Source organism: Coffea arabica, chromosome 2c (genome assembly GCF_036785885.1).
Source record: "Coffea arabica cultivar ET-39 chromosome 2c, Coffea Arabica ET-39 HiFi, whole genome shotgun sequence".
In the NCBI taxonomy this organism is placed as follows: Eukaryota; Viridiplantae; Streptophyta; class Magnoliopsida; order Gentianales; family Rubiaceae; genus Coffea; species Coffea arabica.
Window position 1 is genome coordinate 6,315,696 of NC_092312.1, and position 20,353 is coordinate 6,336,048.

The window sequence follows — 20,353 nt, forward strand, 5'->3', positions numbered from 1 at the left end:
ATTTCTAATACGTGAGTAAACATTTTCTATTGCAAAACAAGATCATTTAGTATTTTGCACTAAAATATACTAGATTGTTTAGTGAAAATTTGTACTGCAACAAAAGTGATGGTTTTGTGCAAGCATAAACAAATAAAATGGGATTGATGCAAGTTATAAATACCTTTAGTTTAAATATCACAATTTATCTGTATCCTCAAACTTCTTTTTTTGTTATTTATTTCTCAGGTCAATGAGATTGCTTATAAAGTTATTGAAATAAAAAAATTATATTAAATTCGATTAAAAAATAAATCAACATTAGAGTTTATTTCTCACTGCAATGAAATTGCTTATAAAGTTATTGAAATAAACAAATTATATTTAAATTGGGTTAAAAAATAAAATCAACGTTAGAGGTAACTCATGCAATTGGTTGCACATTGATCTTTAAAAAAAAAAAAAAAAAAATTCTCTGCGTTTGAGATTGTAGTAAACGTTCTTCCATTCTATGCTTAAAAAAAAAAAAAAAAAAAACTTCCATTCTAATTTCACGCTTCATGCAAAGTGCTATTGCATGTGCCACAAGAATTTATGCAAAAACGTAAACGTTAAATAACTCGAATTTATTAATTCACCATTATAGTTCTAGAATTCTACTCCTGTCCATCCGATTTAAAAAATGTGTATTTCGATTAGAGTTCTAGAAATTTACTCCAGTCCATATTTTAATAAGAAATTATTTACACAAATTTATCTGTTTACATTATAAATATATTTTTAATTATTTTTTAATATTATATATATTATGTCAAAAAATATTTTTAAAAAAATTATTCCAAATAATCTTCAATCCGGAGGCGTTCCAATGTAACTTAGCCGGTTCAATTAAACTGGTAAACTTGGAGGAGGGATGGACGCAGAGCTGAACCGGTCCGCCCTCACCAGGTAGACGCTAGGAAAGCCGCTTCATGAAAAAAGGTTCTTCTTTCTCTGCAATAAAACCTCTTCACCATTTGCAGTTGAGGTGGGAAAGTAACTAGGGTTCACCCGCCACATCTACAGTAAATACCACCAAAAAAGAAAAGGAAAGAAAAATGCCATTCATATCGAAGATAGAGAGGCAGACGGATTACACCCAGTTCGATTCAACTGTCCCCATCGTCATCGACAATGGCGGTTCATATTTCCGCATTGGGTAACAAAAGCCCTAATTCTTTGGTTCGCTTAGATTAATTTGCGTTGTGAAGTTGTGTTTTGATAAAATTACCGATAAATTACATCCTTCAATTATGATTTGGTCTGGTGATAGCTGGGCAGGGGAGGATGAGCCTCGGGTTATATTCCGGAACATTGTTCAGAGGCCTCGCCATAAAACCACTGGTATCTCTTGATATACATATATTCACATATATTTGTAATTTTCACTAGTGTAATTTTTCGGCATTATGCCAATGTTAATCTCCCTGCCTCTGAAGTTGGATTTGAACTGAATATACCATTGTGCTAGATTTTTCCCCCATCTTCTTCTTCTTCTTGGTTTTTTTTTTTAATTTGAGCATGACATGAATGATGGAAAACTTGTTTTTAACGGGTAGGCTAGATATCTCTTTTATATACTCGTTCAACATAAGCAAAAATTTATGGGTCATGTGCATACCAAACTTCTTTTACCAAAGTTTTGATTTTTGATTAAGATGAACGAGCTTCAAATGTCTTCCACCCTCAATTTTTGGTGATCTCCTGTAATTGAATTCTTTCAGTTTTATTTTTATTATTATTATTCCTGTAATTGCACGAGGGCGCAGTATATCTGCTTCTTTGTTTTTGCTGGAGCACTAGATTTGAGTGTAATTAATACAGTCAAATGATTTATGTATTTACATTTGTGGTCTTTCCTGTTCCACTCAACCTATAATTTATGATCTGAATGGAAAGAACAAAACCTCTGCATTCACATGTTTTAGATTGCAGAGATTTTGGACTCATGGGTTCAAAATGGTAGCTTCACATGTTTGAATCTACACGTAGTTCCGAACTTCTACTTCTTTATAATTTGATTTTACATCAATTAAAAGTTTTTTCTGCATTCTTTCTAATGCAGGTGAAACAGTCACAGTTGTTAGTGATCATAACCCAGCGCTACTAAGATATTTTGATTGCACACGTTCAGGACCTCGTTCGGCTTTTGATGGCAATGTCGTGTATCAGTTTGAGATAATGGAATATGTAAGTTTCATTAATTTTGAGTAGTAAATGGGTTTCAAGTTACCTTGCTGAAACTTTTCACTCTATATTCTCCAATGAATACTCTTTACTGTAGAATGGTGATCAACTTGTTTCATAATTCTAATAGGATAGAAAGCACGCCCTCTGTGTCCATATGCGTCACACAGTTAGCAGTTACTTTCACCCTGTCAATAATGAGATACTAAAAGTCGGTACTTTGTTAGACTCCTAAGAAGCATGTGTTATGTGTTACATATTAATAACTTGCTTTCTCAATCTGCATCACAAAACTTACATCTGTCATTTTGTAGAAATTTTCTCAGTGAATTACCATCTTGATTTTATGAGTGTTTACTAGCCATATACCAATCTTTGGAGTTTGTTAAGCATACAAAAGCCCCAAATCATTCTAGCCTCTTACTGCTTTATATAATATTACCTGAGGTCATATAAGCAGTATGTTTGATATTCAAGCAGTTTCCTCTGAAATCCACCTTACTCTTTATACAAGTCTGAACTGACTAATTAATGCCTAAACGCTTAGCTTCAGTTATAGCAATTGTACATCTTACAAAATGTAAAGTTTAACAGAACAAAGAAAGTCTGATTGGGGGCTGTAGATGAATGTAGAATAAGGCAGAATACATGATACATAATGTAATTTTCCTTTTATTTGTTCAGCTTTTCGTTAATCCAAATTTTTGGATATTTTAATATGTTCCATCAAGTTATCTTCAACATGTTTGTATGATGCTATTTTGCATTGATTGGAAACTGAAACATCTTTGTTTCTTACATCTCCTTTATGTTCACAGATCAAGTTGCTGAGTTGTGTGTTTTTTCTTGTATGTATAGATTCTTGACTTCGGTTTTGATCGATTAGGTGCTGATCAGTCGCAGGTACTGCTACATCACCTTTCAATTCTTTACTCAGCTATATCAAAGTTATTTTTGGTGTGATCTGATGTAAAATGCAATGCGAGGTTTATCAATTCGGAAGCTGCTGGTTTTTCTTACTGTCGTCATATTTTTATGTGATTATTCAGTTTTGCTTGCAAAGCTATTTATGTTGTATTGCGTGAATAGATAGTAGCTTTATTCTTGGAGATCTGTTTGTCATTGCGTTCATCCCCCCTAGTTTTACTTATTAAACTTTTGTGACATTTCGTACAGACCAAATGTTTCGTGTTGATTTTTTGCGTGTCAAAAGTCAACTGTTCATATAAGCAGTTGAGATTCCGATTTGCACTTTATATATAACTGAGGTAAATACTGTGGGCTCAAAGCATTGAATGTCTTCATTGATCTCTTTAAAGAACTTACAAGCTTTCTTTGCAAGTTCAAGCAGGCAATGTTTGACATCCCAAAAATTCTGTGGTTTAGAATAAGCTTTTTATGTCAATTTGATTCATTTCTTCATGTTTATTTTTGTGCAGCTTATACATGTCTGACTTCATTTATGTTGTTTGCAATATTTATCACTTCATATTTGATTCCTGAATTTCTTGATTTTAGATATCAGCATTGGTAATATTCATGTAGTTGATTTGATGGCAGAACAGATTGACCATCCTGTTTTGATCACTGAGTGTGCTTGCAATCCTATCCAGTCTCGTTGTAGAATGGCAGAACTTCTTTTTGAGTCTTATGGAGTTCCTTCAATAGGTATGCTTGCCAATTGTTAGTTAACTGAAGCTTCTGCTTGTTTGGGCAAATATTTTAGTTTGACTATGAAACAGGGATGCAAACCCTTAATATTATTGTCAACTGCATGTTTTATCTTTTTATGGATGTAGCATGATTGACACACCATGGTCACAGCATATTGTACTTGTATTTCTCATTTTATATGGTCTGATGCCATGAGTGCTTGGACTGTTGCTATTTTAATGTATCACTTACTTTTTACTTTCCCTTTAGCAGCATTTGGTGTCGATGCCGCATTCAGCTACAAGTACAACCAACAACTTGGAATATGTAATAGTGATGGTCTTGCAATTTGCTCAGGATTTATGACTAGTCATGCTATTCCGGTATGCTTCACTTGTTTTTATTGAAGTTCATAGTGATTTTGTGGATAATTCCAATTACATGGAGCATTGAGTACAGAAACATAACCATCACAAATCTCAACTATGCGTCACTGCCACAATTCTTTTGCTGTTCCATTAAAGGTTAGGTTAGTTTATTCTGAAGTTCAGTGCCATACCAAGTCACTATCTTGATCTGGTGCCACTGAGACTACTATTGGTATTAAGTATGAAAAGACCTACATGGAATAAATTATGTTCTTCTGGAAGAAACATGTTGTGCATGTAGGGTACACCCATGCTTAATAATTTCATGAATTTTGCCATTAAATTTTTGTAGATCAACACAAATATGCTTTGCCTATGACCTATTAAAGAATTAGTTATCTATCTGTATTTGCCGAAGTATTTGTTGGATATGCACAACCTGTAGGCCTGTCCTACAAACCAGCCAAACACCTAAGCTTGAGCTTGGCATCATGGATTCAGCCAAGTACAGCATCAGGTAGTTCACATGTTGCTCATAGGTGGATGCTGAAATTTTACTTTTAGTGGGCAACCTATAATTGACTTGTGATAAATATTCTCAAACTCTACGGGGGCAATACTTTAGTTTTGTAAAGGAGTAGTTTGAAGAATTCCAAATTTTCAAGGGGTGGAAAGGTAATATCTTGGATAAGTAGGGTGGTGGTCCTCCCCTACACCCCTGCAACCAAAGGTCTGGGATGGATTGCTCGAGATTATTTGTGGTGCAAGGTTTGCAGAGTTTGGTGTTTGGCATATGTAGTGCCTTGAATATAATATTTTAGCCCAGGATTGCTTATAACCAGCTTAAGATGCTTCTTTAAGGCTCAAGCTAGAAGAAGATGAATCACTGAGCTATGAACCAAATTGAGCAGCATCCTTCTCACTGGGGACTGGGAATGTTTGACAGCTGAGCAATGGTTTACTGCGGGGAATTATGAAGCCAGAATAACAAAGTGAAACATTAACACCTGCATGTAATACCAGTTAATGTATTCAGTCTCTGATACTTATCCTAGTGTTATATGAAGTACTGCACCTTAACAACTTGCGATGGTCTACAATGTATATGTGTAAGTTTGAATTCTTATCCATTTTTCCTATCACAGTTCATAAATGGAGAACCTGCTTACGAAGCATGTTGCCGAACTAATGTTGGTGGATACCATGTTACCGATTATCTGAAGCAGCTTCTCTCACTTAAATATCCCCATCACATGTAAGCTTGAGAATGCCGATCCCTCTGTAAATGCAATTGAAACTTTTCTTCATTTGTTTTTTTAGTCTTGATCGCTTATTTTTTTCAAACAGTTCTAAGCTCACATGGGAAAAAGTTGAAGACCTTAAGATGGAACACTGTTACATTGCACCAGATTATACATCAGAAGTCCGAATATTTAAGGTAGTGTAGTTTGGTCTTTTTGACTTGTCTGCAACTACTCTGCTTTGCTTTTGCAATCATCTAAGCAATTCTTGTAACAGAAAGGGGCTAAAGAAGCTGAAGAAAAGACCAGGTGCTGGCAGCTTCCTTGGACTCCAGCACCAGTGGAAGAACAACCTTCAGAAGAAGAGTTAGCTAGAAAGGCAGCTCTAAAGGAGAGACAGGGTCAAAGACTAAGGGAGATGGCTGAAGCAAAGAGGTCCTCTCGAATTAATGAGCTTGAAAATGACATTAGAGGTTTGGAATTCCTCTTAAAGCAGCTCAAGCAGGTTGAAGAGAATAATGTTCCTGCATTTCTCAGAGAGACTGGCTATGCCTCTAAACAGGAAATAGAATCTAATCTGGCAAAGGCAATACAATCTTTACGCAAAGCGAAGGGTGAACAAGTTGAAACTGAGGAGAAGATGGACGCTTCCACGGCTGACAAGTATAATCTTGTCAATGTGCCTGATGATGTGCTGACACCGGAGCAGGTGTGTGTTCCGATTCCAAGTGTTCTAACAGATCTTTGTTTTATAGTTTCTGTTGATTTTGGTATTTTCTACTGCACAGCAATTCCTAGTTAAATAAGATACAAGACCAGTGAATGGCTGCTAAATTGGAACCACAGTATGGTTTTCATATTCTGTTCGTAACTTTCAGAAATTTAAATTTTGCACTCTTGTTTCCATGGCAGCTTAAAGAAAAAAGGAAGCAGTTGTTTCTCAAATCCACAACTGAGGCCAGGCAACGAGCTAAACAGAAGCGGATTGAAGAGGAATTAGAAAGAGAAAAGCAAATGAAATTGGAGGAGGAAAAGCGCTTGTATGTTTTTGATAAGCAATCTTAACTTGTCTAATCATTGCTTGATGATATTGTAGATATGTAGTCTCTTTTACGTTGTATTATTATTACATTATGCTTTGCTTCTGAATGTAGAGAGAACCCAGAACGTTATTTGGAGGATTTACGTGCTAAATACCGAGAGCTTTCTGAGAAAGTGGAGCAGCGAAAACGCTTGAAGACAAATGGCAACAACACAAATGGGAACCAAAATGGTTCTGGAGGTGTGGGCCGTGGTGAAAGATTGAATGCTGCTCAAAGAGAAAGGATGCGCCTCCTGACAACAGCTGCATTTGATCGAGGGAAGGGCGAGGACACTTTTGGTATCAAAGATGAAGATTGGCAACTTTACAAGCTAATGAGTAGAGATGATGATGAAGAAGATGAGAAGTCAAATGAGGATGAAGCAGACCTTGCTCGCGTCTCTTCAAGACTGCGGGTTTGTGATTTTTTTAGATCTCACGTCCTTGTGCGTTCTTACAGATATTTCTTTTAGCAATTTCATCCATTTTTGCCTGTCATATCTGTACAGGAAATAGATCCGACATTTTTTCCCAAAGCAGAGTCAGGATCCTCAACTGCGGAGCCGCCACGATTTCGTCCTCTAACTAAGGAAGACTTCCAGCTCATTCTAGGAGTAGAAAGATTCCGGTGCCCTGAGGTTCTGTTCCAGCCCAACTTAATTGGGATAGATCAGTCAGGGCTGGATGAGATGGCTGGGGTATCAATAAGAAGGTTGCCGTGTAAGAACCAAGGGTTGGAAGAGAAAATAACAAAATCAATCCTTATGACTGGTGGGAGCTGTCAATACCCGGGAATGGCTGAGCGCTTGGAAGCTGGGATTAGGATGATTAGGCCATGTGGAACACCTATAACAGTTGTCAGAGCATCAGATCCAAGTCTTGATGCATGGCGTGGAGCTTCTGTTTATGCTGCTGCCATGCAATTCCCCAATCAGACATTTAGTAGGACGGATTACTATGAAAAGGGCGAAGATTGGTTGCGGAGATATCAATTCAACTACACACTTTGATTGTTGTAGATGAACTTTATATATTGTTAGGGGCTTCCTTGGCTTGGTGCTATTGAGAAGTGCTCATAACTTGGGAATTTGCTATTTTACACCATTCATCTATATATTTATGGGTATAGATTGATGCATCTGAATTCTCCGAGCTGTCCGGCTCTGCTCATTGATGAACTAGTAGGGAACTTTTGTAGTTGTCCCGGATATAATATACGAAGTACTTCCGTAGCCTCGTGATTAATCTGCCAGGTTCTGCCTCCCTCTTGCACTTGATTAATTTATTATTAATTTTACAGTGCTATTTTGATAGATCGTTGAAGTTATATTTTTTAAAGTTAATTTTATATACACTAACAATATATATTATATCATGGTTAGATGTGTATCACATTTAAACATTGAATTGCTAGTTAGATGCATGTCACGTTCATACGTCTATTTTCATCAAAATTATTTTTCCTTTCAAATCCACTTTAAAGAAACAAGACCTTGATAATAATAATAATAATAATAATAATACGAGATGTCATAATCTCTTTATGAGGATAATAATTGTACGACAGATGAATGTAGTGATCTACAAATTTCATCTTGACGAACAAGACATAGCGAACTCCATGGCTGATCTCCCCGAATTTGCTTGTTCAGATTTATAGATTTTTCCCCCTCCATGAATGACTTCCTTGGTCCTTCCCTCCCAAAAGGGGTTAACTAAGAGCTGATATCTCCACTGAACTCTCCAGTAAAGAATAACAACATCAGCCCGGTCCACGAACGGCTACTTTTTCGCAAACCAGCCCAAAAAATAAATCAGATAATCAAAGAGTTAAGGCTCCTCCGCCCATATGACAAAAAGTTCCACAAGGCTTCCCCGGCACAAATGACCGTTAGAACATGACCAATCTTCTTCAAATCCCTAAACGCCCTTTACGTTTCCTTACACAGAAAAATACGAAAAAAAAAAAAAAACTAACCGTTGAGCTCCCCTCCCACCAGCTCAGTCCGCTCCATTTCCATTCCTACACTGCCCACCCTTCCCTGCTGACATTCTCCTCCTCCCGACTAAAACTCTTGAAAAAGCCCTCTCTTAAACTCTCTTCTCAAACAGAGAGGGCCTCTTTCAAATTATTCTTTAGAAGGTGAAAGAAAACAGCAGAAGTTACAGATCAACAAAGGAAAAAAGTTGAACTCAGAAACAGAAAAATGGACTCAACTCAAAGAAGAAAAAGTGGGATTAACCTTCCAGCTACAATGTCTGAGACCTCTCTTCGGCTGGAGGCCTTCTCATCCGCCTCCCCGGCCCGATCAGTATCGAATTTGCCATCACCTATGACAATGTCACCAAGAACTATATCCAATCTTTCATCCCCTTCATCAAAATCTACGAGTTGCAGTGACAGGTTTATTCCTTGTAGATCATCATCGAGGCTGCACACGTTTGGGCTGATAGAGAAAGCGTCGCCAGTGAAGGACGGAGGAGGAGGAGGAGGCAATGAGGCTTATTTGAGGTTGCTGAAATCTGAGCTTTTTGGGACTGATTTTGGTTGTTTTTCTTCTCCTGCAGGTAAGGGGTCACCACTGAGTCCAAACAAGAATATGCTGCGGTTTAAGACTGAGGTTTCTGGGCCTAATTCTCCTTATTCGCCTTCTGTCCTGGGGCAGGACAGTGGGCTTTCCGCTGAGGTTTCAACCCCTCCTAAACCGCCTCGAAAGGTTCCCAAGACACCCCACAAGGTATACGACTTGCTTTAGCCTTCAATTTTGATTGTTAAAAATTGTCAATTTTGCAGACCCTAACAATACTAACATAAATACGTGAAAATCCAGCGATAAATTGTCAAAAAAGGATTGAGAAACGTTAGCTTGGAATTTTTAGATTTTGTATGTATTAAGTAATTGGGGAAGTGAGCAAAAAGGGTGGAGCAAAGTGCATAGTGATTGTTAATCGACCATGTGATAGGCTGCCTATTTACCTGGGGGACCCTCCTTTAATCTACTCCTGAACACCATTAGGCAAAATTGTACTAATTGATTATAGCGGTCTTTGGTTTGGTACAGATTTTCAATGCTTTTCCATGTTCATAATACCGTCTGGAAAAAAGGAATTGCAGCTTAGCAATAGTTTGATGGTCCAGAGAATTTTCTCTGCTTTGTTACGCTATTTTGGCTTGATGTCTCAAGGAGGGCTGCCCTTCTGGTGGCTGTAGTTAAGCTTTTGCCCTTATTCATTTAACTTGAAGCAAAGAGTGATAGAGTATTGTTCAATCATTAAGGCCTCTACGACTGCAGGTTCTTGATGCGCCAGCACTTCAAGATGACTTCTATCTAAACCTAGTTGATTGGTCATCTCAAAATGTCCTTGCAGTTGGCTTAGGAACTTGTGTCTATTTATGGAGTGCCTCAAACAGTAAGGTGAGTTGATGGTTAAAAGATCTTAATCTTCTTTGTTTCATGAGGTTTGAAGTATGTGATTATAATTTGCTGCAAACAAGAAAGTATTTATCAAAAGCAGCAGTTACTAATTTTCCTCTCAACTCCATATTTCTTTTTCCTTCTAAACCATTTTAGGTAACAAAGCTGTGCGACTTAGGACCTAATGATGGTGTCTGCTCAGTCCAATGGACCCGAGAGGGTTCCTACATTTCAATTGGCACAAATCTTGGTCAAGTTCAGGTATAATGTTTTTTGTTCTTTCTTTTAAAATATTAGGGGAGGGGTAGTACATCGTGCGCACCTTTTGATGTCTCGCATATAATTCGAATTTGGACGCGACTGAGCATTTATAGTCCTATCCTCAGGTTTGGGATGGAACTCAGTGCAAAAGGGTCAGAACCCTGACTGGGCATCAAACAAGAACTGGAGTCCTAGCATGGAGTTCACGCATATTATCTTCAGGAAGCAGAGATCGGAACATACTACAACATGATCTTCGAGTACCGAATGATTTTATAAGCAAACTTTCTGGCCACAAGTCTGAGGTAACAGCCACATTGTCATTTGGCTGTAGAAACTCAAATCTAACCAATGAGTACTTCAAGGGAATGTCAAGATAGCTAACATTTACTAATGTCCCCCGACTCAGGTATGTGGTCTTAAGTGGTCTCATGATGATAGGGAACTCGCATCTGGAGGAAATGACAATCAGGTAGGCAAGCTGAATTCTTCACATTGACAGAAGTAACTAAGCAATGCTGTAATACTCTTCTTTTATAAGTGACGTGCAGCTTTTGGTCTGGAATCAGCACTCCCAACAGCCAATTTTGAGACTCACAGAGCACACTGCTGCTGTAAAGGCGATTACCTGGTCTCCTCACCAGAGTGGGCTCCTCGCTTCTGGTGGAGGAACTGCTGATAGGTGCATTCGATTCTGGAATACTACCAATGGCAATCAATTAAATAGTGTGGATACAGGAAGCCAGGTTTGTGGTAAAAATTTTTATGAATAGCCAAGAGAACTCTCGATTGCTTACAATGGTTACGCTACCACATTTAACTCCCAACCACCACCCACACCCAAAAAAAAAGAAAGGAAAAGAAGAAAAGAAAAACAACGTTTGGAAGTACCATGCAGCGTATCTTGAATTTCCAGAGGGATTTTGTGAGCTTTTCTTATGTGTTCCATACATACCTGTAGGTATGCAATCTAGCATGGAGTAAGAATGTGAATGAACTAGTCAGCACTCATGGGTATTCGCAGAATCAAATTATGGTATGGAAGTATCCATCAATGGCAAAGGTAGTAGACTTCCTGGGCCAATTTTGAACAATCAATATTCTTTGATTTTGAAGGAAACCACCCTGAATATGTTATCCAAGCTCCATAAATTGTTTTTCTGCATTGACTTCGACAGGTTGCAACTTTAACTGGCCACAGTTTGCGGGTGCTCTATCTTGCTTTATCACCTGATGGCCAGGTACTGCAGCATGAAACAGAAGGTCCTGTTGAGAATATATTTCTCTTGTGCATAGTAAACAAATGAATACCACAACCTTTTTTTCCCACAGACAATCGTGACTGGAGCAGGTGACGAGACATTACGGTTCTGGAATGTGTTCCCATCTATGAAAACACCTGTAAGTACCAAGTAGCCGTAGAACAGAATTTTGTGATCAAGATATGCTATCATTCAAGAACTTCCTCTTATCATGCCTTTCCAAACACGGCGCATGCATCTAACTAGTAATCTTTCAGGCACAGGTGCAGGATACGGGGCTTTGGTCTTTGGGAAGAACTCATATTCGGTGACAATTTAGAATAATTGTTCAGGGTGCAAGCTGCTGGGCAAAAGGAGATTTTAGCAAGCTGTCCATATGTTACTACTCGCTTGTTTTAAGTTGTCCATCCCTTGCTTTTTCACCAACAGATTTATGGTTGAAAAGTTTGGCAAGAAAAATGGAATTCTTCTGAAAAATTTTTTCAATTCATTAACAAATTTTTTTTTTCAATGCATACAATAAATTCGTCTGATCTTGCAATTTTGCAAAAGAAAAATGTAAAAACATAGACCTAGAAACTAGCTTCCCAACTGGAAAAATGTTGCAATGCATTTGTCACATCAGCAACTAGAATTCCTGTATCTGAGTTATCATCATCATCATCATCGTGGTTTCAAATGTGTGAGAAATCATTTTCAGCATTTGTGTTGTAATGGGATGTTGGGGGACATTTTGTGATACAATCCAGTATGCATGTTGGATGAATATTTCCGTCCCCGTTACATTTGTTAGCACACCCGGCGGAGCACTCCTCATAGGCGCCCTCCGTACCGATTTTTTCTTTAGGAATTGGCGGGTCTGCTATTGCCGCCGCCGCCACCACCATCCCAATTATCATCAGACCAAGAAAACTCATCTTTCCGACTTCCATTGGCTGCATTTCTGTCATCGTAGGCTGCAAAAAGAACAGGACACATTTTCTAACACAACTCGGGAGACATTTTATACTTGAAAACATTGAAGAACTTGCTTGTAATTGAATGTCTTTTGCATGTAAATCGCTTGCTCCCACGACCGGATCCCTAGCAATTCAAACAGTGGCACTAGAGGTGGCAAAATGGATAAATGGTTTATTATTGGTTTTGACTTAATGGATGGTGGATGAAATTTATCCAATCCATTTAGATCCATTTATTAAATGGATGGATCTAAATGGATTAAATAAAAACCAATTATTCATTTATAATCCATTTAAATATTTTTGTTACTTTTTTTTTTGTATTACCATTTCTTGTAATATGAAAATACTTTTTTATGTACTTGTAAATTTTTGGTGTATTTGGATGAGAAAAAGGACAAATGAAGGCAAGACCTGATTGATGAAGCCAAGACCTAATTATCACTGGTTTAAAAAATGAGAACATTGAGCAGCATAAGACACCAGTAAATGAACAAGTCCAATTTGTTAGATAGCGAATTGATATCGTTGGGAAAAAGTAATGGGTTTGCTTTATATCGTTTCTTAAAGATAATAGAAGGAAACCACGGAGCAGGTTCTTTCAAAGCTACAAATATATTTGTTCGCTCAGATTCGGTCGCCTCCATTTTAGGATAGCTCCTTCTTTAGTCATTTTCTTTCATTTGGTATTTAAGTAAATGGATATATGTGGTTTTTGTAGGTAATCCATATAAATTCATTTAATTTAATGGTTTTACTTTGGTCAACCATTTAAAACCAATACTATAAATGGATAATTCAAATCCATTTAATTATGGTTTATATGGATGGATAAATGGATCTCGATCCAAATTGCCACCTCAAAGTGGCACAACACGGATCTAGGGCCAGGGATTAATTTTCGACGTCACGTCAAATGTAGTTACGATCAATATGTGTTATATAACATTTTACATTTTTCCCTTATGTTAATTAATTATATTTTGAAGTCTAAATTGTGCTAGTTTAGAAACGTAGTAGCAGTCTCGAACTTCTAATTTTACATCAATATCTCTAATCTTAATTAGATCCAACGTTCTTTCGAAGTGTAAGAATTAAGAATTTTTTATATTATTGAACGGACAATATAGATGAGAAAAAGACTTGTCAAAATTTTAAGGGAGCAATGTCGACAAGAAAAAGAATTTAAAAAATTTTTGAATGTGAAAATAGGGAATAGCTTAAAAAATTTCCAGAGTTTCCGAACTTTAAAAAAAAAAAAAAAAACTCTGTCAAAGTTGAGAGGATGCAGTGCCGATCCTCAATTACAATTTTTTTTTTAAGAAAAGAAATACCCTCCACTGTGCCTAGATGTGAGTGCAGGCGGTAATGATCAACCGAATTCCAAGGCTCGTCGTCTACGGTAATTTATATCTATATGTATTCAAAAAGGGATTTTTAGTAGAAACCTCTCAATGACTTCTAAACTTCTCATTCTTTTTTTTTTTAATTTTTATATTTATTTTAATACATAAAAAGTAGTGGGTTATAACCCACTTTATCACCAATCAAATTTAAATTTAAAATATTCTCATTATCTCTTAACTCATTCTATAACTACTCCTACAAATTCTCTAATCATCATCCCACGTTTTCCCCTACATTTCCTCCCACGTTTTCCACTCCAATTAAGAGTTTACTCCAACTATCTCTTAACTCATCCTACAAACACTCCTACAAATCCTTTAATCATCATCCCACGTTTCCCTCTATATTTCCTCCCACATTTTCCATTTCAATTAAGAGTCCATTCCAACTATCTCTTAACTCATCTTACAACCACTCCTACAAATCCTCTAATTATCATTTTATTAACACAGTTTGACAGTAGTTTGATTCATATTGTGGGATAAATTTGCTAATGATGATGCTGAACGGTTATATCAGTCTGCTACAAAAAATATTATTTTACTAGCATGTGGTATTTGCGTACGAAATTTCAGAGGTAAATCAATTGCTTTTAGTTATATTCTATATATTTTGAATAGCTTTTGGCGAATATAACCATACTATGTAAGACCATCACTGTGTACAATTGGATCTAGCAAATTGTATATTAATTACAATTTAAATTTTGCTCGATACCTGCGCAGTTGGTGAGTTTCTCAGTAACACTATATCAAACTATTAATATTGTTTCGTACTCTTATTGACATGTATTTCAAAAAAATTGCAGGTTTGAAAATAATACATATGCCCGCAAGTTAGTTACGTGGCTGAGATCTAGCAATTTCACAACACCACAAGCACCGTTGATAGCAAATTCAAAGAGAATATGGAAATCTGAATATACAATCATACCTACGGTAAGCTTACTCTATTTTAATTAATTACTGAATGAATTTTTTCAATTTATAATTATAACCTATATCTGCTTTCATTCGTATTAAATTAAATATTTTCGAATACTTGCTTACATTCAGAGCATTAACATAAAAAATATGTTTTACGAGCTATGCAAAAATTGTGGACAACCATATGAAGGTCATTTTTCAAAGACAGTGTGTATGCATTGTAATAACGTGGTTGATACGGTTATTAGGTAATTAATTTCATATATATTTAACTTCAATATATTTTTTTGTATTGCATATAATATTTTATTTGTCAAATAGGTATAATGTTAACATACAAATCAAAGATTTCAGTGGTAACATGTATTTTAATCTACAAGATAGACATGCACGATTTGTATTTGGTTGTGATGTTTCTTATTTCAGAGAATTACAAAGGAATGTAGAATTTCTTAATATATATTTATTTTTTATAATAATATTTATAAATTATATAAAAAAACACTAATTTCGTACGTTCTTAATTATCAGGAAAATGGTGATAGGTTGTTCGACCAATGAATTAATTCATGCAAAGATCGTGCATTTTCATTTGTAGTACGCACTCCACAAAATTCAACAAAATTAATTAAATCACCAATTTTAGCATTCGTACTAAAAGTGGATTGATGTGAAGAGCGTTCGCATCTACAAGTAAGATTATCAAATCGAATGCTTAGTATTTGTAAGTATTTCATTTTAACAACATTCAATTACATTTATTTGTAGAAATATATCATTCCCTTTTTTAATATAAATTTTTATTTTTTTTTCAAGATCCATCTTTCGAAAAAAGACAGTTTTTGAATGATATACACATTCTATTATATTTTAAACTAGTATTAAACAGATATTATATTTTAATTTTGTTGGTACAATTTTTTCACCTTTATTTGTTCATCATTTTATTTTTATTTTTTTCAATAATATCAGTACCGTGCATAGTACGGGTATTCACACTAGTGATTAATTAACCAGAGAATGGGAAAAACATTTTTTTCGTTATATATTTGTTTAAGAAAGCAAATATGCGACATGGGATAAGAGAACGATAGCACATCATCATCAGGAGCTATAATCCGGAAAACAGATGTAACATCTCCGATCCTGTTTGAAAGTACCAAAATTCCACACATTATCAAGTGATGATGTAACCAAAAGCCCAAATGCTATTGGCCACCACCAAGCCCTCAAGGTTTGGTGAAGGTTTGGTGGGATAGAGGTCAAGGATTCAAATCTTGACTCTCAACAATTGCCACAATATGTGATCTCCATCTGGCTATCAATCCCTCGTAGGTAGGTAGGCGACAATGCAGTAAACTTGCAATGTAAGAGTTATTAAGTTGGGTATACTGATTAGGCCTAGTACTTGTGTAACACAAAAATAGTTTTCCACCACGTCCGTTTACCATTAAAATTTCTCATGCATGAATAAAAATTGAGAATGCCCAAAGAACACATCTTGGCTTTGCACATATAAAAACGGGACGTGCAATTAATTGCCCTGCCTCCTTCATCAATTGAAAAGCATCCCGGATGGCAGAGCAGTGGAGCGTGGAGGACAAGTCTGAACACACTCGTCTACACATGTTTGGTTGAGAAATCCTCTAGAAGTACAGGTAACATAACATTTGTAGCGGCAGCACTGATTTGGTGTATCTGGAACGCAATGCATGAGGCAATTGTTTGCACAGGTTTCGTTGATGAATCCCCCACGAGAACAGTTCACGTCGCATTTGTATCGGCAGCATTCATCAAGCGGCACAGCCTCAACTGTTGATGATTCTTTGTCCATCACTGACCGTGCTACTATTGCCACTGTCAACAGTGTCATGAGTTCTACAGCAATCTTCCCTGCCTCCATTTTTATCTACTGCTAGTTCTCTTCTTTGTGACTCGCTAAAGATAATTCATACTCTATATAATAAAGAAAAGGGTTCAAGAAGTTAATTCCAAGATTTGGGCATTTAATTGAGTAGCTTTGAATGGCATCAAATCAATTACACTTCATATGAGCAGTGTACAAATACCTTGCATACAATATGGTACAAGGCAACCTTGTGTATGTATTTCAGGCAGTAAATCTTGTTAATAAGTTGGCCAACAAACTATGGTCAGTGGGGACACTAACGGTACTTATTTGAGTCTAAATCGGTTCTCAAAAAACTGAGGAAAGATTGTAAATGTATTTCTTTTTCACATTATTTTACATTCCTTCTTTACCTAATTGTTAATGCCTTTTACAACAGGGATTAATGCTAATTTGATTTTGTTTCTATTTGAAGATTTTGTGGGTGTGTGTTAGTTCCTGTAGAGTAATTAACAAAATTAAATTGGGGGGAGAGGGGTGTTTGGGGACAACAGCCTACTTTCAACAACGCTATTGCTGGCTAACCATTTCTACGAAATTAAAAGCCAGACATGCTAATCTTTTCTAGCAATGATGCTTTGACCTTTCTGTATTTTGTTTTGGCATTTCACAAAAAGGACATACTTAAGGTTAATCAAATAAAAATCCATGTCCTTAAGATCCATTGCAGTTGAAAAGCACATTAATCAGGTAGTCTTTCCTTTTTCCCTTACCTCTAGTAATGAATTTCTTTTCATGAACATTAACCTCGTTAACAAATGTAAAAAAAATTTTTGGCAGCTAGACCACAATGGATAGGGTAAAAGTTGGAACAAAAGCTTAACTTCAGATCATGCATGTTCTCTCTTGATATCCGCATTAAATTTCTGACATGACGTTATGTCTTGTACCTGAAAAATTAACCAACGGCCATTTTGAATTATTGACCACCACAAATGCCTTTTAAGTGTTTTTGTGATAGAGTTTTTGGCTAAAATAATCTACTTTTCAAAAAATAATTTCAAAGTAATACTCTTTCAGATTTTATTCCCTTATTAATTTAGTTATTGCCATGTAGACTCTCCATCAAAGGAAAAAAATAACTTGTAAATATTTTGTTTATATATTACACAGTTTTTCTTTATTTAGTGCCTTAAGGACATTCTGTAAACAAATTAAAAAAGGAAAGTGGATCCACAATTAGTGTTTTAAAATTGTTGATCACCCTCCAAATTACAATGATTTTGCCGAAGAACTTTTTTTTTTCTGCCATTATTCCTCCCTAGCTTTGTTCTTGACTATTATATCACAAGTTCCTTTCTTTTTTTCTTGTTACTTGCAATTCTATATATGGTAGTCTTCTAAGTTTGTATATTTTAAGAAGTTTCAAGATAAATAATAATCATAGTTTACGTGAACTATAAAAATTCCACTATAAGGGGAAAGAAAATTTGAAAAAAATTCTCTTGCATTTTTTGACTTATATCAAAAGACATATACATTCCAAAAAAATAGGAGAGAGAAAATATAACTAGCTCAGTGTTAGTATCAAAATTAACACGCTATATGAGCCAATCTAATGTGAGAAACACTGATTAACTCAATAATAGATAGAGAAATATTTTTATTTATCTTTAGAATTGTACATAAGTAGAAAAATTTGAATTATTGAAAAGTTATTAAAAATCTATTGACGTGGATTGTACCTCTTAATATAAGATGGAAATGTGAATACTTTCCATACTCAAAGTCCGTATGGCAACAAGTAGATTAACAAGGGAATATATTTTGAAAGTGCATTAATTTGGAAATAGTTTCAAAGAATGAGGTTATTGTAGAAATAGACTCTTTGTGATATGAGAGGTCAAGGATTTGATCATTACCTCTTATTACTTGTCACTAAAATATGACTTCTCTAAATCTAAACGAGTATATGATTCGATAGTAATTTAGTTCTCGTCGTTCCCCATGACTCAATTGAGCCCTCACTTAGACAGATCAGTTTAATTGTAGGAATAGGAATAATATAGAAAGCATGAATTGATTAAAAAAAATGAAAAATATTTATCTAGACCCAATCTTGTGGATCATGTATGGTCTCACTGACGAACCCTTTAGTGGCCTATAAACTATACAAGTTTTTTTTAATCAATTAACAACATTTATTCTATCCATCTAAATAAAATGGGTGTTTTGATATCGTTCTTTGAATTCTTTTAATTGTAGGGTGCAAGATTTGAACCCCAACTTACAACTCAAAGAGTGATTTTAAATCCTTTTGGTGTCCATAAAATCAAAGATAACAAAATGTGCCAAACTTGCTTTCCCCCTAGAAAAATGAAAAAAAAAAATGTTAAACTTTAGTTATCAACGATCTTAATCCTTGGAACATTGCGTTTTGAGTTGATTTGCAATTTTTTTTTTTTTACAAAAATTAAAGGGAGGAAACTAAGGCTTTATTTATCATATGATCACTAATACAAGAGACCGAAATTTCAAACAGCACAAAAGCTTATCCGTAAAGCTTATTTTCCGAAAGAAAAAACTAGCCAGACGGCTTTGCATGAGATGCCGTTGCAATGGATTCTGGAGGACACTTCTTGAGACAATTCTCCACACATTGTTCATTGATAAACCCACCAAAATCACAGGCAACATCGCATCGGAAACGGCACTCGGAGCTTGGCGACTCCTTGCCGATGGGTTCGCCGTCCCCTGCTGAGCTTGCCATTGCCACCGTCAACAGTATAGTCAGACCTACGCTTACCGTTCTTGCCTCCATTTGAAGTAGCTCTCTTTTTATTACTCCTCTTTGCCTAACTTGAGACATCTGATATGATGACCACGAGGTATTTTATACTTTCAACACAAGATGCAAGAAGTTAATTCAAAGATTTGAGCAATGTAAATTGAATAATTTTGGATAATGTCAAATTTAATGAGTAGATTCTGACGCGTGATATTATCTTTACATCTATATATTTTATCCTAACAATATAAACATGCAAATCGGTTGGATGAACAGTGAATTTCGTCTCCTATCAACACCATTAGTGTGTGGATTCTTTGGTCATTTCACACGGATTTTATGCTAATGGGTTGCCACGGTTGCACATATTTTTTGGCTGCAATTCGTTGATACCTTTTTCCTGACCATGCTACCCTTGGATGTCACTTTTACCCCTGATGGAGTAATTATCCAAAAGAAATAGAGTTGGCTTTATGGTATTTTGGTTCGGTCCAACTCTTTCAGACACCTGCTGTATTATGACATGGCTAAGCTTCCAATTTTCCGGTGCGGCTAATTTAAACCGCTTCGCACATAAAGACTCTTTTATGTTCCGATGAATAGATTATTTCTGCACAAGTCTGCTTCCAAGATATCTGGATCTTTTCCATATAGTTATCTATAAGGTTAAATTATTTTTGTTTTGCTAAAAAAATGCCAAAAATGTGGGCATGAATGAATGTATCACAAACAAGTAGAAAACTTCGGCAATAAAACCAGTGATCTGCATTGATGACTAACCACGCGATTCAGGGTGCTCAGGTATAAAGATTGAAACTGTTGCAAGTTTTTGTGACCATGGCACATTAGATTTTTAGTTGTGACTATGACCATATTCTAAAATCTCCTCACTTTTTGAAACTTACAGAGAAGGAAAATGAGGACAAAAGGTATGTTA

The 20,353-nt window shown here is 35.8% G+C and overlaps 2 protein-coding genes across 10 annotated transcripts; both read left to right on the forward strand.

Annotated features, from left to right (window-relative positions):
- The first annotated feature begins 829 nt into the window (after positions 1-829).
- On the forward strand, positions 830-7,793 carry LOC113725451 (actin-related protein 5-like). Of its 9 annotated transcripts, none has more exons than XM_072073908.1 (12): positions 830-1,177; positions 1,292-1,362; positions 2,084-2,208; positions 3,064-3,108; positions 3,771-3,873; positions 4,129-4,241; positions 5,372-5,481; positions 5,574-5,664; positions 5,745-6,176; positions 6,380-6,507; positions 6,622-6,964; positions 7,058-7,793. In XM_072073908.1, exons 1-12 carry the CDS (start codon positions 1,077-1,079, stop codon positions 7,556-7,558), a joined length of 2,163 nt encoding a protein of 720 aa, XP_071930009.1. In that variant the 5' UTR covers positions 830-1,076; the 3' UTR covers positions 7,559-7,793. The 9 variants fall into 9 exon arrangements, with proteins under 9 accessions (XP_071930009.1, XP_027104403.2, XP_071930010.1 ...); XM_027248602.2 differs by having other exon boundaries at positions 4,132-4,241; XM_072073909.1 differs by having other exon boundaries at positions 1,300-1,362.
- A 399-nt stretch (positions 7,794-8,192) lies between these two features.
- LOC113725452 (B-type cell cycle switch protein ccs52B-like) lies at positions 8,193-11,998 on the forward strand. The gene is made up of 10 exons (XM_027248607.2): positions 8,193-9,286; positions 9,842-9,964; positions 10,121-10,225; positions 10,351-10,530; positions 10,635-10,697; positions 10,777-10,971; positions 11,187-11,288; positions 11,404-11,466; positions 11,558-11,626; positions 11,745-11,998. The coding sequence occupies exons 1-10, from the start codon at positions 8,756-8,758 to the stop codon at positions 11,796-11,798; spliced, it is 1,485 nt and encodes a 494-aa protein (XP_027104408.2). The 5' UTR covers positions 8,193-8,755; the 3' UTR covers positions 11,799-11,998.
- The last annotated feature ends 8,355 nt before the right edge of the window (positions 11,999-20,353 follow it).

Coding starts and splice junctions, on each gene's coding strand:
- LOC113725451 (XM_072073908.1), top strand. CDS start 1,077: ATGCCATTCATATCGAAGATAGAGAGGCAGACGGATTACACCCAGTTC. Junction 3,874..4,128: donor TTATGGAGTTCCTTCAATAG/GTATGCTTGCCA, acceptor CTTTCCCTTTAG/CAGCATTTGGTGTCGATGCC. Junction 6,508..6,621: donor TTGGAGGAGGAAAAGCGCTT/GTATGTTTTTGA, acceptor TTCTGAATGTAG/AGAGAACCCAGAACGTTATT.
- LOC113725452 (XM_027248607.2), top strand. CDS start 8,756: ATGGACTCAACTCAAAGAAGAAAAAGTGGGATTAACCTTCCAGCTACA. Junction 10,972..11,186: donor GTGTGGATACAGGAAGCCAG/GTTTGTGGTAAA, acceptor ACATACCTGTAG/GTATGCAATCTAGCATGGAG. Junction 11,467..11,557: donor CTTTATCACCTGATGGCCAG/GTACTGCAGCAT, acceptor TTTTTCCCACAG/ACAATCGTGACTGGAGCAGG.